At 37.9% G+C, this 17,794-nt stretch overlaps 1 protein-coding gene across 1 annotated transcript in view; it reads left to right on the top strand.

Annotated features, from left to right (window-relative positions):
- Nucleotides 1-17,794, top strand: part of astn2 (astrotactin 2) — a 284,181-nt gene that overhangs the window by 168,253 nt on the left and 98,134 nt on the right. Inside the window, exons 12-13 of the mRNA XM_013909139.1 lie at nt 11,122-11,288; nt 13,975-14,163. Of these exons, the coding sequence (XP_013764593.1) occupies nt 11,122-11,288; nt 13,975-14,163 (356 nt within the window). The remainder of the gene's footprint in view (nt 1-11,121; nt 11,289-13,974; nt 14,164-17,794) is intronic.

Below are 17,794 nucleotides of genomic sequence, written 5' to 3' on the forward strand. Positions count from 1 at the left end.
GAATACTAACAAGAGCAGGGCAATGCTTCCAGTGCCAGGTTTTAGACAGAAAGGGGTGGACCCAAGTTGTAAAGTAATTAAACTGATGAGCCGTCTCAATTGCTGGAGGCTGGTGTTGTGAGTCATTAAGAGCTTGGATGGGGCTATAAATCGACAGGTCTTTTGGTTGTTTTTGTCGAATAGAAACAAACAGTATAGAGCAGTTTTCTTGTTTACCTTTCCTTTTCTTTCAACTGAAAGAGACATACAGTTGCTACTCCAACAAAAAAATTCTGTTTACAGTATTCATTAAAACCTTGTTAGTGACACTTTTGCTACATTTATTATACAGTGATTACACAACCTGCAGTAATTTGTCTGGCACTGATTACGAATGATGAATGACAAAAAAGCTGATTCATGACACTGTCATTAAGGAGCAATGTACACCATGGCTGGCAGACTTCACCAAGGCAGAAGAAGACTTCAGCACTTTAATGAACATGTTTCTACATAAATCAAGTTATTCTCCCACCCCCTTTGCCAGTTTTTCCCTACAGTTTACCACTAATTTGGTTACTCTGACAATGAATCCATATTAATAAACCCACTCCACCCACAACATTAGCAGCTGATGCTGCATCTATGGCAGCCGTAGATTGTATGTGCATATACACTAAACTTGGTCAAGACTGCTGAAGTTGAAATTAAGCATCAGAGTGAGAAAGAAAGTTGATTTAAGTGACTTAGAATGTGGCAATGATTATTGGTGCCAGACTGGCTGGTCCGAGTATTTCAGAAACTGTTGATTTACTGGAATTTTTCCATCCATCTTAAGCGGAAGTACTCTGGGCAAAATCTGCTTGTTGAAGCCAGCGGTCAGGGGGAAATGGCCAGACTAGTTTAAGCTGGAGGAAGCCAACAATAACTAAATTAACAGCTCATTATAACCAAGGTTAGCAGAACATTTCTTTGGTTAATAGCATATTGGTACATTCAGCCGATGTTTGCATGGAAGATGGCGACTTGTCTGAAAAACACTCGGTAAGTAACCGCCAGTTAAAAAGTGAAAAAGTACCAAACAGAGATCATTCACCATCAACGTAAATGCTGTGGTGAACATACACATACCAGCGCATTTCAAAAGGTGTAAGTTTTACTTTAAGGTGAACAAGGCATAAGGGTAGACCAACTAGAACTGTGACTCAGCAATACTGGAAGAAATAGGCATCTCCAACACTATTGCATATGTCAAATGGCTAGTAGATATAAGACCGGACCACACTACAAGAAGTCTACATGATCAGCATTATGTTTTTTTTAATTCACAGCTTTGCATCTTTTAGTTCCTAACTTTTTGTCTTTCTTCCTTTAATTGTCAAACTGGGATAGCATCATTTGTTTTACATTGATCACAGTTATGCTTTTCCTCCTTTGGGCTTTGAGTTTAGTTGAAACTGGTCAGCATTCAGTAATCGCCAAATAACAAGATTATGATTTATTTCTGATGAGTCAAACAAAATTCTATTGTGAGCAGCAGTTGTTTTCCTCTGTGCGGTATAATTCAACCTTCTTTTTTCTTTTTAAAAAAAATCTGGCTATCAGTTAAAGGGTTAGTCAGCTTGAGAAGACTTCTTTTCAACTCACATTTTCAAAAGCTAGATAGAAAAAAAAATACTCTGAAATGATTCCAAACGGTCTCACGCCTCTGTGTGATTAATACTCAGACAAAAACACTGAGAAAACCCTCTAGTTTTCAGAGATTAACTCAGAGAATCACAGACGTGGCAGTATTATTTGCTTTTCTTACTCTCCTGGGTTGGTGTAATTTTAACCACCCTTGTCAGAATGGGTGCTAACACAGAGCACCAACATGTCACACGGAAGGCTTAAAATCCATTTTCAGAGCCAGTCCCTTAAGGCTGTCTGCTGCTCTTAAGACAGCTGAAATGCATTTGCAATGAATTAAATTCTAGTCAGCCCCAGTGTGTACGTTCTGGAGATATCTGTTATTCCATTTTGACTGTGTTCACTTTCTACAGATTCTTAGAAAGACAGGATGTCACTCGCTTCCTTTTTTATCAGTTGTCTTAAGAATCACAAGCTGTTCACTTTAAAGCCATTTTATTGCATATTTGTTATGACTTAATTGTAGGAAAAAAAAGAGAAGTGGGGGGGAAATTAATTTATTCTGCTTGGTTAAGTTATTGTTCATTTAAATAGGAATTCAAAGTACACCTGTGCAAACTAACCAATGATCGTATAAGAGGCATTAGGGAAAAAAGACAGAGATGATGAAATAAAAGCTCTTTGATTTTAATGTATGTTTTATGCAGGGATTTAAAAGGCAATAAAGAATTTGCCATTCTGATGTCCACAGGCAAATCATTCCACCAGTGACGGGTCTCTAATGGGAAAGAGCTGGTCACTTTTATTTTACCTGGTATTCCTAGGATAGATGAATATATTATATCCATTTCCTTTTTTAAAAAAAATCAAGTCGTTATCTCTATAACCATGGCTTTCTTTTGGTAATTGGCCATTTTCATGCTTTAAATTTGCTACAGTATATGTCCTTCCAATGGTAATACTCGTACACTGAACAGATGGAGGGATATTAGTGGCATATTTTTCCTGAGATAATGTCTCTTTTGGGACATCTCTGGTAAAGTTGCTTGAATGTAGTGTTGGCAAAGATGTATTTTTGCCTTTTAGCTTCAAGCAGCAATAAATTCACATTTTCATTTTGGCCTGTCATACGTGTGTTGTTTACAGAAGACAGATATTGTTGTCTCCGATGTAATTTTAACTTCTATACTGTCCCTGAATGCAAGAGTTTATTAAAAGATGTGGCACACTCGAAAAATCAAGACTTAAATGATGCCTTGTCAGTGTGGACCCAGATTTCTGCTTGCCAGCCTCTAGCTTACATCAGTTAACAGAGAGGATAAAAGGCATGTCTGCCCAAACACAACACTCATGAAAACTCTCAAAATCCCATGTATGCCCCTACTAATCTGTGTTCCTTACAAACGAACATCATGTCGTTTCCCCCTGTTCTGCCAAGTGTAGCTCATTGCACCTCATTACAACTGCATTTTGGTGTTTCTTGGTTTAAAGCATTCATTTCGTTCAGATATATGTACACACATGTCCCTCTCATGATTTGTTAACCCATCTTATTTTTAACTTTGCACATTTATACGTTACATCACAACTGTACTATATTAAATGGATTAGCTCTAGCTCAAAATCCAGATAAGGCTGGATGTGCTGTGTATATCCAAAGCGCATGCTGTTAACTATCTGGGAGGGCACTATAGCCAATTGATATAAAACAGTATAAGGCTCAGTAATAGAGCCTTACTTTTGAAGCATGGAAAGATGCATATTTCTTTTCACTTTTTGTAATAAAAAACAATGTAATATACTTTTTACTTTGGATGAGTGATTGTACCTAGATGCCGACAAGTCTCTAAATAGATTGCAGGATGCTAGTCTTCCAAATGTCAGATTTTGTCAGCACTTCCAAAACTAACAGTGTATGTTTACAGACATCACAGGCACCTGTGCAAATACCAAGCACTAATTAGCAAAAAGGATACTAATATTTGCCAATGTGTACAGGGACATGCAAAACCAGATTTGTCTGTGTTGCACATAAATCTCATATCCCAGATGTCATCAAAACTAGGATAAACCTCCAAACTGGGATATCCCAGTTAAACTCACAAGATGCAATACATTCTTTAGTAAGTTTGTTTGCTCTTAGGGCAATAAAACTGTGGAGCCTAATTTAACACATTTAAGCAGCAGAAGAGCCGCAGGGCATGCATCACTGCCATCTCTAAACTAGATTAGGCTGTCGAATATGCTTTTAAAATATTTGATTTTTTTCCTCTGCCTGCCATTGTTATTTAAAGCTCTCCTGTTTTTTTCTAAATATATATATTTTCTTGTCCCGTGGAAGACCCAGTGCACATCTTTTAAACATATCGTTTCTTTATTATCCTCAGCTTTTCACACTGCCTTTTCCTTCTCCAAAATATCTGATGGCTACTAAGTACAAACATCTAGCATCTTAATTTTGAGATGATCGTCATGGAAAAGAGCTCTAAATAGATTATACTCAGTTCCTGATTTAGGCAGAAGCCCTAATGGGTGATTGGGGAAATGACTTGCATTCATTCAGAATGTTAATTTGGAGGGGTGATCTATGTGCAGTGTATAATGTGCAGAAAGATCGGCTACATGTACAGCTATATTTCTTACACACTTTCTTCACTCATTTTTTGTTAATTTCTTCAGGCCTACTTACCCTGCACTTTTACTCCGCAAGGAATTAACAGGAGTGAAATGCCATTAGTCCCATTCTTAATGCTGTCATGAAATTCTCCCTTAAATAGCCCCCAGAGAGTACATACATATGCTACCCTCGATGATGGGTGTTCTACATTGATGTCAAGTGTCTACGTTCAGGGACAAGGTTTAAAGGCTGAACACTAATATAAAAGCCTCAAATCCATCACATTTAAACATGCAGTTAAACCCTCTAAAAGACAAAAAATATATATAAACACGTTCCTTTAAATATTTAATATATTAAATAACATACAAATTATATAAAATTACCATTTGTTTTAATTATACATTAGTGATCAGCTGTCAAGATGATTTACTATAAAAACAAAATAAGATGCAAGAAAGTTGTGTCTACAAGTATAAAAGTTCTCACTACTGGCTTGTTCTTGGTGTGCTGCCATCACAGAATCGCTTCAGAAGAACTGAGTGGAATTCATTTGTCTCAAATACAAATTGTTCCACTCCCGAACCCTTGTGTCTTTGGAGAGTTGTCCAGGCAGAAAGAGCAAGTAGCTCATGGGCTGCACTAATGGCTAACCTTAAGAACTTTCATTCAACCACAGAGAGCTGCATAGCAATTCTGAATTACAGATAGCTATTCCCACAGCTCTGCTCTAATGTGATGAATAACTCCAATCTTGTCAGAGACTAAAGTGCTCTTCCACCGAATGCTGAACATATGGGATTTTGTGTAGAACACACATGAGCAATGCATAATTCATATTTTTTCTTTATTGTTTCTGGCTTTGGTTTTCTCAGGAGATCAACAAATGTAATTGAATAATATGTTTTATAAAATCCAAAAATGACTCCCGCAATATAAACCAAAATACAAATTTAAAAAAAGGATAAAATTAAAAGGAAGTGTCCCCATACTGCATTAATTTCATCTTCATACAGACAGATATTATAACATAACACAATGTTTACATTATGAGACATCGAATTATGAGTTTAATCTTCTCATAAGTGGAGACAAACAGCCTTGATCCCTTCTAAGACAGTTCTGAAGCACAGGTGGGTGATGATCGCGTAGGATTCTAAATTGTGCTCTTGGGCCTCAGAGAACTTTTGAGCAAAAATAAAGCCTTGGCATGCAAACCAACAATCAGAAGAACTTTCACCTCTCCTTTGACTAAGTTCAATGCAAGACAGACTATTTTCTGTACTTACTTGAGCACTTGTTAGTGTAGGTTATTGAGAATGGAAAACGCATCCTTGAGGCATGAATTTGATACAGAAAAGTGTATAAATTAAAGCCCGACATATGTGAAAGTGTCAGCTCCTGTGCTTGTTCACTGCCTAGATTGTCCTCACATCTACATTTTTCACTTTATATATACACCGATCGGGCATAACATTATGACCACCAGACTAATATTGCATTGCTGCTAAATCAGCCCTGACCTGTTGAGGCACCAAAACGTTAGCAACAGATCCTGTAATTCTTGTATGTTGTGCAGTAGGGCATCTATTTGTTTATCCAGCACATCCCACAGACACAACGCCTAAACACGTTGTTCTGTTTCTTAAACCATTCCTGAAACGTTTTGCTTTGTGGCAGATCACATTACGCTGCTGAAAGAGGCTACCGCCATCAGGGAATACTGTTTCCATGAAAGGGTGTATGTGGTCTGCAGTAATGCTTAGGTAGGTGGTATGTGTCAAAGTAACATCTACGTGGATGGCAGGACCCAAGGTTTCCCAGCAGAACATTGCCCAAACCATCACACTGCCTCCAGCAGCTTGCTTTCTTCCCGTAGTGCATGCTGGTAACGGGCATTCCCAAGTAACATATACAAATGCAATGGTCATCCATGTGATATTAAAGAAACTGTGATTTATAGATAGGTAGGTAGGTAGAAAGATCCTTGTGGGGATAATAAGTTGCGATAATCAGTGTTATTCACTTCACAGCATGTCAGACCAAAGCAAAGGGCACGTCTGCGAGACACACTTTTCCATACCTTGTGTGAGACTCACCTGCTTACTTCCTTACTGTGTCATTTCATGTCAAAAAAAGGTACAAAAAGTGCAAAAACTCGCTTGACTTCCACCAGCTTCCATCGATTTAATATTTGTTGCTGCATTTCCTTTTGCTTGTTTGTTCACCATGTTCCACGAAAAATCTGCAAAGCTTTTTTGACCCACGATGATATATTTGCTCGCTTTCTTCACAGCCTCTGGATATGAGCAATACTGTGTAAATGTGTCTCTCCTGCAGTGATGACTGAAAACTAGAGCCAGACCAACTGCAGAACATTGACTCAGTATCTGGGAATGGGGACAAAGGATAAAGCTTCTTTGTACTCCTCCACGTGTGACACCTGGTTATCCTATTTACAAAGGGCAAGTCTCTTGCTAGGAACAACAAAGATATTAAGCAAGATCCGCAAGCTCTCAGGACACTGAAAGAGGACCTGAGCTTAGAGGATAAAGACTGCACCCAGGCCGAATGGGGATTTTTTAAATATATATTTATACATATAAATGGCCTAAGTGTTTTAGATGTATTAGACAGTTAATGAACATTCCCATTTTTTCTAATACTTTTCTAATAGACTTCATGCATTTCCAAAGAGCTCTAACATTATTAGTCTTTATCTCATTTCTACCTTGATTTCTCTGCTAATGTCCTGTATTGCATAAGCTTTATTTAAAACAACCATATGATTTATGTAATTGTTTCTCCAGAAGGCTTATGCCAAAGAAAAAGTCTTATTTCTGATCTCAGGAAACCTTTCAAAATAAGATTGATCCTGATGATCATTGTTTTGGACTAAATGAGGATTTGAAACAGTCTGAGCAAAGGAGAAAGAAAAGATGGCCTTTAAATGGTTCTACTATAAAGCATTTGTTTCCAGAAATGCTAATATGTTATGTGTTGTTGTAGTTACTAATAAATGGTGTTACTTAAATTGTACAGTTCTGCTGGATTTAATGAGATTAATAATCTCTTTGGAAATCTTTAAGCAGAAAACCAGGGAAACATAACGACTATGATAGTTGAAAGCTGTTGGAGATAAAAGTTCACACACCTCGTACGCCTCTATCTCTAGGAGGTAGAAATGCCAACTGTTCTAGTCCAAAACAACAATATATACCACTTCTCTGTTGTTTTCCTTCTCATCTGATGACCAGAACTGAGGGGAAAAGGGTGCCTTTGGATGTGAGTCCTTGCCTATGTCAGTCATTAATAAATAGCTACACATAGTTTTCCCTTTAGCGTCTATACAACTGTGTCTGCAGGCATGTGACTAATGATGTCAGTGAACCTTCCTTACGTGCACTAGATCCTTTAACTTCCTAACCTAAGAAAAAGTTCTCAGAGAAATAATAAAGTCATTTAACTTTCTGAACTTTGAGAAATATGTAGTGTTTAGTATATAGCATTGTTTTTTTTTGTTGTTTTTTTTGTTCTTTAAGAATAAATACACCACAACCAGCAGACATTTTAGCTGTTTGGCATTGCACGCCTACAAAAATATCCTATGCTGGCACACAAAACTTGAGGAGTCTAGATGAGTCAGAGTAGCAGTTAGTGAAAGAATTGAACTGTGGACTAGAAAACTGATGTAACTCAGTCTCTCACAGTCCTCGTTTCTTAGCAAAGAGAGTCAGATATCAATACAAGCAAGGAAGACATTACAGCAACACTTGAAACTGAAAGGCTGGCAAAACCAACACATTTTCAGCATGTGGCTCACATCTGAAAGTGTAAATTGACCACAGCTGAAACCTGTCAAATATTCAAAGATGAGATGGAAACTATTTATAGTATCTCTGAGACTATATGCATCCTACTGGAAACTCATATGGGGTGGTAATTCTGTTGTTGTTTTCCAGCATGTAATGTCACACTTTGTAGGAAACATTATATAACATCTCAGTAATGACATACGTTAACTTGTGAAAGTCAGGGCTACTGGATCCTGGTTCTCACTACACAGAGGAATGATTTGTTTTCTGTTTAGTTAAGCTAATTCAAAGGTTATATACTGTATACTGCAGTAGTTGGATGTGGCCTTCCTGGTGCAGTTATAAAAAATTGCCAACTAGAAAACAAATGTTAAAAAATGCAACAAATAATCCAAATATCTAATCAGTCAATCACATAGCAACAACTCAGTGCATTCAAGGGCTACCGTGGCTCAGGGGTTTGGGAAGCGCATCTGTAACCGGAAGGTCGCTGGTTTGATCCCTCTGTCGTTGTGTCCTTGGGCAAGACACTTTACCCTACCGCCTACTGGTGTTGGCCAGAGGGGCCGATGGCGCGATATGGCAGCCTCGCTTCTGTCAGTCTGCCCCAGGGCAGCTGTGGCTACAACTGTATCTTGCCTGCACCAGTGTGTGAATGTGAGAGTGAATGAATAGTGGTATTATAAAGCGCTTTGGGTGCCTTGAAAAGCGCTATATAAATCGTTATATAAACCATTATTATTATTAACTCACCATCAGAATGGAGAAGAAAGGTGATACAACGTTGCTGATGCCAAACTGTCTGATCTCAGTAATTCAGGAACTGTTGATCTCCTGGGATTTTCCTGCACAGCCATGACTAGGGTTTGCAGAGAATAGTCCAAAAAAGAGAAAATATCCAGTGAGCTGCAAGTATGCAGTAAGTTCTCTAGGAGTGCCTTGTTGATGTCAGAACTCAGAGCAAATAGTTAGACTATTTCAAACTGATGGGAAGGCATCAATACCTGAAATAACCACTCGTTGCCATCAAGATGTCCAGAAGAAATGTGTTTCTTTCTTCACTTGTATTATATTTGCTGCAATTTCTGCTGGCCCCTTAACCAGGTGTCTCTTGAAATATATATATTTTTTAAAAATTCCAATCAGACTTTTTAGTGCTTAAATACAGGATATATAATAATGCCCTTGAATCAGAGAAGCTACAGCAGGAAAAGAATCATGCCAGGTGCCACTCATGTCAGGTAAAAACAGGAAACCGCATCTTTGCATGAGCTGACCAAAACTGGACAATAGAAGATTGGAAAGATGATTTCTGCTGCTGTATTTGGATAGCAGTGTCATAATTTGGTTTAAATAAGATGAAAGCATGCATCCATCCTACCTTGTATCAAAGGTTCACTCCAGTATATCACTCTGCCGGTGGTGTAATGATGTGGAGGGTAGTTTCTTGGATGTTTTCTTGCTTTAGCTTCCTTAGTATTAACTATGCATGATAGCAATACTGCGGCCTACCCGAATCTTGTTGATGAGCATGTACATCCCTTTATGACTTCCACCATCATACGAATCTTCTGATGGCTGGTTCTAACAGGATACATGCCATGTCACAAAGCTCAAATCATCTCAAACTGGTTTCTTGAACATAAGAAGGAGTTCACTGTGCTCAGCTGTCATCAGACATCAGTCCATGAGAGATTCTTTAGGATGTGATGGTATGAGAGATTCACATCGTGGAGCCGGCAAAGCTTCAGCTTCAGTGAAAATATATGATATATGATTTATATATAGAATGTGTAATATTTTAATATTCTGCTAATATTCTGTTAATTGTTAGAACAATGAACACACACACACATTTTTTTTATGCTTTTTGATATAATAACACTTATCAATATTGTTTCAGCAGCATGTTGATTGACTTGACAGTTAAGCTGAGCCAGCAGAAAAGTCTGACCTTTTTGTTTTGTTTGTGTAATAAGCATCTTGTTTACATATGAGATGAATAATGCAATATAATTTATGAGCGTAAGCTATTAAGTCAAGAAGTTATTTATTGTTAGTAACATTACATTTTTAATGGAGCCCAACTTTCTTATATAATACATCTGCTGCTTTTGCAGTTCTGAATAATTAGTATTTCTTATGCTGGAGGAAATATAATTCATTTAAAAATCCACTTCATAAATTAAATTCTGCACTTTAAATTAGCCAGGCAAATGACTAGGGTGCTGGACCCATTGTTCCTCCTCAGATTTCTGGCTTGAGTTGACATACTCAGATAAATGTGATTTGTTTTTTGTTTGGTTGATGGGAACTCAAAGTTGAAGTAATACTTCATATTGAAATGAAATGTCACAACAACAACCCAGTGATAAAAGCGTGTGGTATCAATAATTTACTGCAAGGTAGGGCGCCACTTTTTAGTGAGCCACTAATGACTTTGCTAATTATTATCCATGTAAAAAGTATCAGTTGACTTAATTCCCAGCAAACAAGAGTGGCTATTTCTGTTTCTTGAAATCCCTTGGCTCATTTGCAATGCTTAAGTTTATTATTTTCTTTTATCACACTTCTATCAGCGTGGAATGATTTCACAAATGATAATCATTTTAATTGCTGGTGCTTGTGTCTAAATCTTTCGCCTCTGAGTTTTTTCTTTCTGTCTGGCATTTAAAAACAAAACAAAACACCAACACCAACACAGGCCTTTGTGTGAACTGAGGGGGGACTTTCTGCTCAGGTAGTAAAATGAGCTGTGGTAACGATTCCAAGCTGCCGTTGTTTAATTTTCTAATCCTTTAAGCGCCTCCACCTTTTATTGTGTTGTATCAGAAAAATATAATTGGCTTAAATTCTTCTTTTCTTGAATTTGTTCTTTCTGAAAGTCTTACTCCCTACTACTACTGTCTTATCTTCTCAGTCTTACTATCTCTGTCCTCTCAGTACTTTTCAATCCTGATTAAAATGCACATTCTGACCTATGTGTTTTACTCTCTTCTTCTCTATTCTTATTCTGTGCCTTTATCCTCACCCCCTGCTTGTATCCCTCCCACCACCTTTCCTTCTTTCTTTTTCTTACAGTGTCCTGAGGGGCTGAGGCCAATGAAGGATGGCTCAGGTTGCTATGACTACTCCAGGGGCATTGACTGTACGGATGGCTTCAATGGAGGTTGTGAACAGCTGTGTCTCCAGCAGCTTGTGCCCCTTGAAGATGACCCAAGTTCCAGCAACGTACTCATGTTTTGCGGGTGAGAATAGCTAGTAGTAAATAGAGAAAGAGAAGACTGCAGGGTGCCAATAAAGCTTTCTTTGGAAGTAGGTTACATGAGTGATGGTTCGATTACACAAATGTAAATTTTCAAAAAATACTAAATACGAAATAACCAGTGAATAAACCATAGCTAGAAAGCCATATAGATAGATTGACAAATACATATCATACAGTTCTAGTATAGCCATTACGAGCATAATCTACAAAAACATACACAATACAAAGATGTGGAAAGAAAACTTGCATGAATTTGTCCAAACAATTCAAACCTCATACAAGTAATATTAGTGAATCTCACCTCTGAGATCGTGTTCACAGCTTCTAGCCCAGCTACTATTTTTAGACTGCTCAGTGGAAACCCCGTTCTGTTCTCTTGGCACATGTGCCTGAATGTTACGGAGGTACTGCGTCAAAACAGTGAACCTTTAACCTGATTTTCATTTTGTGGAAGCAGTGGAAGTCACAGGGAGGCAAATCTGATGGGTCTGTGAGGATTTTATATGTGTAGATTAAAAAAAAACCTCCAGCCTTGTCAGTGCACTAAGTTCCAGCACAACATGGCACATGCCAAAGTTCTCTGCATGGTACAAATGGAGCTTTGCATTGACAGCCTGAGGCAGGGGGATCTTTTGGTAGTGCACATCCTTGTGAATGTTGAAAACAAAGAGGATGACTATTATCCTGGTACCACCCTGGACATGACATTCAATGAAACTGGACTCTTAGCTAAAAAACTTCAACTTTGGCTGACAGTGAGCCTCTGTGTGATGTCATTTTGTAGAATGAAGATATTCTTGAAGGGGAAATCATGCCAAATTTCAATTAGGTATAGTTTTTGTTTGCACTTATTCATAGAACTTTTTGATTGTACCCAGTATATTGTAAATACTTAGGTTTCCATTTGAGTGCAGACTGTTTACATTCCCCAGTGCAATCACACTGTTACTTTGCAACTTGATGAAAAACACTGAAAAAAAACTACTGCACTGTGGTCCGTGGCAGCTGGAAAAGATGTGAATAGTGAACAAATGGGTCAAACACAGGACTTCCACCTGTGAGACTAGAGTTTGCATGAAAAAAGAAACAAGGTCGTTCTTAGCTGGCTGATTAAATATTTTTTTCTCGTTTAGAATTTATTGTTATCATAATTTTTCTGTTACGTGCTCAGCTTTGGGACAGGGAACCATTTTAAGGTTAGGTTAAAGAAAAGAATGATCTACACTGAATAAAACCCTTCAGGTTAGTGAGTATTTCTGCCACAAAGACCTGAACTTCTATATTGGTCTTTTTACCCAATTTCTAAAAGCAGTGATATTCCTGGAGCAATATTAAATATTATATTGTTGCTCCAAACATGAAAGGTCTGAAAAAGGGCTACAAATATTAACCAAAAATACAGGAAGTACTTCTGTCAGTGTTTTTGTTAGCTTTAGGGTTGTCCTTCCCATTTTCCTTTAAATAGCTGTCTTCTTTGAGGGTATTTATATCTCAAGACTGGCTGCTCATTTATGGAAACTGTTCTGATCATGCCAATGAAAGTTGCTTAATTCCTGGGACCTGATAACTGATAAAAGGATACTTAAAAAACATGTCTAAATGCATCTGTTGACTTTTTGATGGAAACCTAAACTTTAGCAGAAGCCTAAAGAAACATGAAGCATGCCCTCATTCTTGATCTGTGTCTGATCTGGAATGATGTCCTCATTTTCCCCAGATCATTTGGTACCCTTACACTGTGGGCAAACATGAACGTTGAGGCTCTGTCCATTTACCATGATATCCTGTTTAATTTCATAAGTGTATTTTACTAAATCACTAGCCTGTATACCCACATGTTCTGTAATAAATGCACAATGCTTTTTAAAAGTGGCCTGTGGGGGGAAAAAAAACAGATTAAATTAATAAAATCATCTGAATGGTATAACTTTGTTCTGTAATTATACAAATTGTTCATTTACAAAAATGGAAACAGATTTGCCTTCAACTACAGAAAGCCCCTGTTCCACCAGATCTGAGTATTGCCAACAGCAGTTGACATCTCCTTCCCACCGAGGTGAAGAGACATGAACAATTGCATGAGTCCTGCGCTCAGCCCTATCCAGCAGCACTAACTGCTCAGCCTGGTCTGTAAGACAGGATTGCACACAATAGTGGAAGCTATAATTGTGACTAACTGCAGAGTCTGCTGAATCCAGTGGCACTGGAATCTGTTTTAAAATGGTTTTCACCAGAGTGCTTGTGTCCACAAACTCGCCATTGATAATTGCTACTGTAGCACTTTGCATATTTAAAAGGCATTTTAGCTTTGACAGTAACAAAGTAGATTTAATGGTATATAAACTGAAAACCTGGAAAAATGTCTTTTCAAAACATTGGTTGTGATTGTCTGTGTCAGGCTGTTATTAGTCTGGGAATTCTAACGAAAATCGGTACAATTTTGGCATGCTGAGTTTCTCTGTATTGGTCTTTATAGATTGAAAATTAAAGTAGGAACATGGGAACAGCCTTGTATATAATGTCAGTCTTTCAAATCACAATCAGCCTGCTACAGCTCAATCTTCTGTTTCAAATCTTGCCAGCACTATGCTTTCACCTCAAGTGTAAACAAGGTCTCCTAGATTGCATATCATACATTGTATTGACAGTGTTTCCTTCCTCCTCAGATGCGTACAAGAGTACAAGCTGGCAGGCGATGGGCGCTCCTGTCTCCTGCAGTCAGACAACTGTGATGGACCAAAATGCCCTAAGCAGGATGTCTACTTCAATGACACCCTGTTTGGTGAGATGCTGCATGGATACAACAACAAAACCCAGCAAGTCAACTTGGGACAGATATTCCAAATGACCTTCCGGTAACTAGTGTACAAGTACATGCATTACACTTACATGACTATACAGACTAATGTTCATGTGTCATGTCTTTTTTCTTTCAATTGTCAGTGACTGTTCATTATGTTGTTCTTCACTTTTCTTTAATCTTACCTAGAATCGTGTCTCGTTCTATACGTTTATGCTTTTTCTTTCCCTTTTATTGTTTTCTTATCTATTGAAAAAAGAATCTGTTTTTATATTATTTCCAACTAAACTTGTAGACACTTAGTCTTCCCTCGAGACCTGCTGTTTCACATCTGAACAGTTTTTCTGCATCTCGAGAGACACATTGAGGCAGCTCTGAAAATCGGTAGTCAGGATTTGCCATTGGGTTGCTGCGTCTGTGCTTGCTTCAGTGTGTGTGTGTGTGTGCATGTCTATGTAGATACGTGTGTGTGACAGAGAGAGAGAGAGAAGGGCATGAGAGTGTAATGGTTGAGTGAGGATTGAGACTTATCCCATGGCAGTTCTCCTTAAACTGTCAGCTCTCTGAAAACCTGGCTCACTCTGATAAGTCACATGCTGTCTGTGAGGAAATGCTCAACACTGAGAGATGATAGGGTCTATTTATGCACAAATACAGTATCCACGGTAAACATGCTCAGCCTATATCTCACATTCTCTGTGTCTGTCGTCACTATCTCATGCGCATACTATATAGGCACTGCTTTCAGCAGGGTAACCATAAAATGCTTTTCAACTGCTCTGCCCTATGGGTCATAATAGTTGTGCTTGGCACAGGGTCATGAGTTTACAGCGCATACTTTTAAGAAACGGAGAGAAACCTTTCCGTCTTTCAAAAATGGCTAAAATTTTAGATCTAGGTAGAATTTATCCGAATGTATTAATAGTTTCTTTGGGCATCGTCGTCCTGCTAAAATCTCCGTGTACCCAGTAAGGGTGGTGAACACAAGGTAAGTGTTTCGAGTCTGCAGTTTTACACCATTAATTTCATTTTAAAATGGTCAAATTATAGTCAAAGAAGCAATTTGAATAATATTAACATAAGAGCCTGTGTAAGGTGTTTGTGTGAAGTCTTCTCTCAGAAGTGTGCTATAATTCAGGTACTGTAATTTCACATAATTCCTCAGAGAATTCAGCATTTCAGTAATCCACAGATAAGTGTATAAAAAAGGACACTTCTGCTTTAATATCCCTATATTCTTAATATAAACAGCTTTCAAAAGAAGCAGTTCTAAATGCTATTAAGTTTCATTTATTTGGGATTTAACACTCGACACAGTCATGTCAGCAACGTCCTTGAAGATGTTATTGGAACGTAGAGAAGCTGTTAAACAGAAAGAATCAGACTAATGCATCTATTAGCTAGAGTGAGTTATTGTAAAAGATGACCAATCTAACACTGTTTTTTCATGCATTCAGGAAATGTCAACTAATTACCAAAGTATACAGAACAGGTAAATACAAACTGAAAATATTTTTCTCAGAGTTTTGTTTGGACCTCACGTTATAAATTAAGAGGCTTCAGAGCATTCAAAGGAATGAAAAGCTATGGTTTAACTCCCCCATAAAGGCAACATCTGACGACCTTTTCTGTACCCACAATGACGAGTATAGACACTTAGTATACGCCTCGGGTTTTTCCAAGAGTAGCTGCAGACATCAACCTCACTAACTTCTGATGCACAACCAGTCGTTTTGTTCTAAAAGCATTCCTGGAATATAACAGAAACCACTCAGCGGTTAGTTGTGATAGTTACCTGTGATCACCTTATCAGCTCTAAGTTAAACAGGGACTGAAGAGTTATCTTTAGACAGTTTGGAAGAAAGACTGACATGTCCAGAGCTTAAACTGGGGACTAAAGGTCCAAGGTTTCCTAAAGTTTTGAGAGGCTAAACCAGTTGGTAACTTCCTCTAATACACTCAACAAGGCACAGTTTGACAGATGAGACAAAGGCACAGTTTGAGGATTATAAACCCTGGCAAAGAGGCAGTCTTTATCCCTTTGCCCTCAAACAGTAGGCTGCACAGTGGGGCCTGATCCTCCAGGCTCCAACTCCATGAGCTGGGTTATATTAAATACAGAAAGTAAATACACATGTACTCAAGACCAGGACTCTGATGACATTACAAAATTGAAACAACTAGCGTTGGGAGACCTGAGACACACAATGAGTGACATACTGGTTTTTTTTACCTTATGAGATCAATATAAAATAATATAGTGTATATGATATTGTTAAAATGTGTTTTTGGTCCCTGCTTTTAAATTTCTTGAAATTTAAAAACTTTCTTTAATGATTTTTCTTTTTAAATTTCTTCAAATCCTTTCTTGCAGGCAAGAATTAATCAAAGCTCCCTTAATAGCAGGAATTAATCCCTTAAAAATGAAGAAACTGTCAAACAGTGAATTACCAAAGAGAAGTTACAACACTATTAACTTTTCATGTTCCTCCTTTTTAGTGAATGTCTCACCTTTATACACCCTAAGGTTGTTTGGCAAGGTCTATACTCAGAAATACATTTTGCTGATTACTAAGCATCCTTTACGTATGGTTGTTGTGCTCTGTGACGCTCACTGGCACAGTGACTTGGAAGTCTTAGGAGACAGTCAAAAACCAAAAAAAGACATTAAAATAAAAGTTAGATAATTGCAAAGTTACAAACATTATGGATAAACATTTTTGGCTCTAGCTGAGACTTATAGACTTTTTTTCAACTTGGGTAAAATTGTAATTCACTAATGATTTCTATAAAGAGTTTCCCTGACACTGTCAAGGTAACTACAGACAAATCTACTTGGCTCTTAAAAGGGCCCTATTTTCAGTTCTGAACATCAAGTAAAATGACCACTCAGCCACAGCTCTCCATCCACTTTTTCTGTTTGGAATTAGTTAGGTATTGTGGTTATTTATCTTTCCAAGAAGTTAAGTCACACTTCAGAGAGAACATTTATAGAGAACTTTTCCTGTTTTCCATCGCAGCCTTCATTTTCTTACACCTGTGCAATTTGCACCTGTGCTTTGAAGCTAGAAAAATTTCCATGCTAATTGCAAGATGCATACTTAGCTACACTTACATGGTTCCCTGCAGTTAAAGGCACACTTGGCTGATTACATGCAGATGACAGGCAAAGTGCACTTCCAGGCTGATGTGCCTGTTTGGATAAAGAACGCACACGTCTCTAGGTGCAGAGTATGTCTGAAACGAAACACGAAAAGCATTTAAATAGACCGACAGTACATGGTTCAGTACGTTTTGAAGAGAGACTAGAGGAAACAAAAAAGAAAGGTGTTACTCTGTGTACCCATTATTTAAATCAGTGTCAAATTCTGTGGGGAAAATTTTTGTTTAACCAGAATGTATTTTGTATTCATCGACCCCACTAAACTTTCATCTTTGTTTCAATTTATTTCTGTTAACGATGGAAAGTTGAGCCGGGGTAAGTCTAACCAGAAAGGCTCAGCTCACAGTAGGTTGGTACTTGCCTTGCAGTGTCATTAATTAAACATGTGTATTATGCCATGTTATCTTACTGTGGTACTTACTGTGCTTATCAAATCCACTGTCATTTGTCAAAAGAACATTAGCTTTGTCTTCGTAATGATTTTGCTCCCATAAGAACCTACTTCACACTCTGTGCATTTGTA

This window comes from Pundamilia nyererei, unplaced genomic scaffold (genome assembly GCF_000239375.1).
Source record: "Pundamilia nyererei isolate P.nyererei 1_Seehausen unplaced genomic scaffold, PunNye1.0 scaffold00002, whole genome shotgun sequence".
Classification (NCBI taxonomy): domain Eukaryota; kingdom Metazoa; phylum Chordata; class Actinopteri; order Cichliformes; family Cichlidae; genus Pundamilia; species Pundamilia nyererei.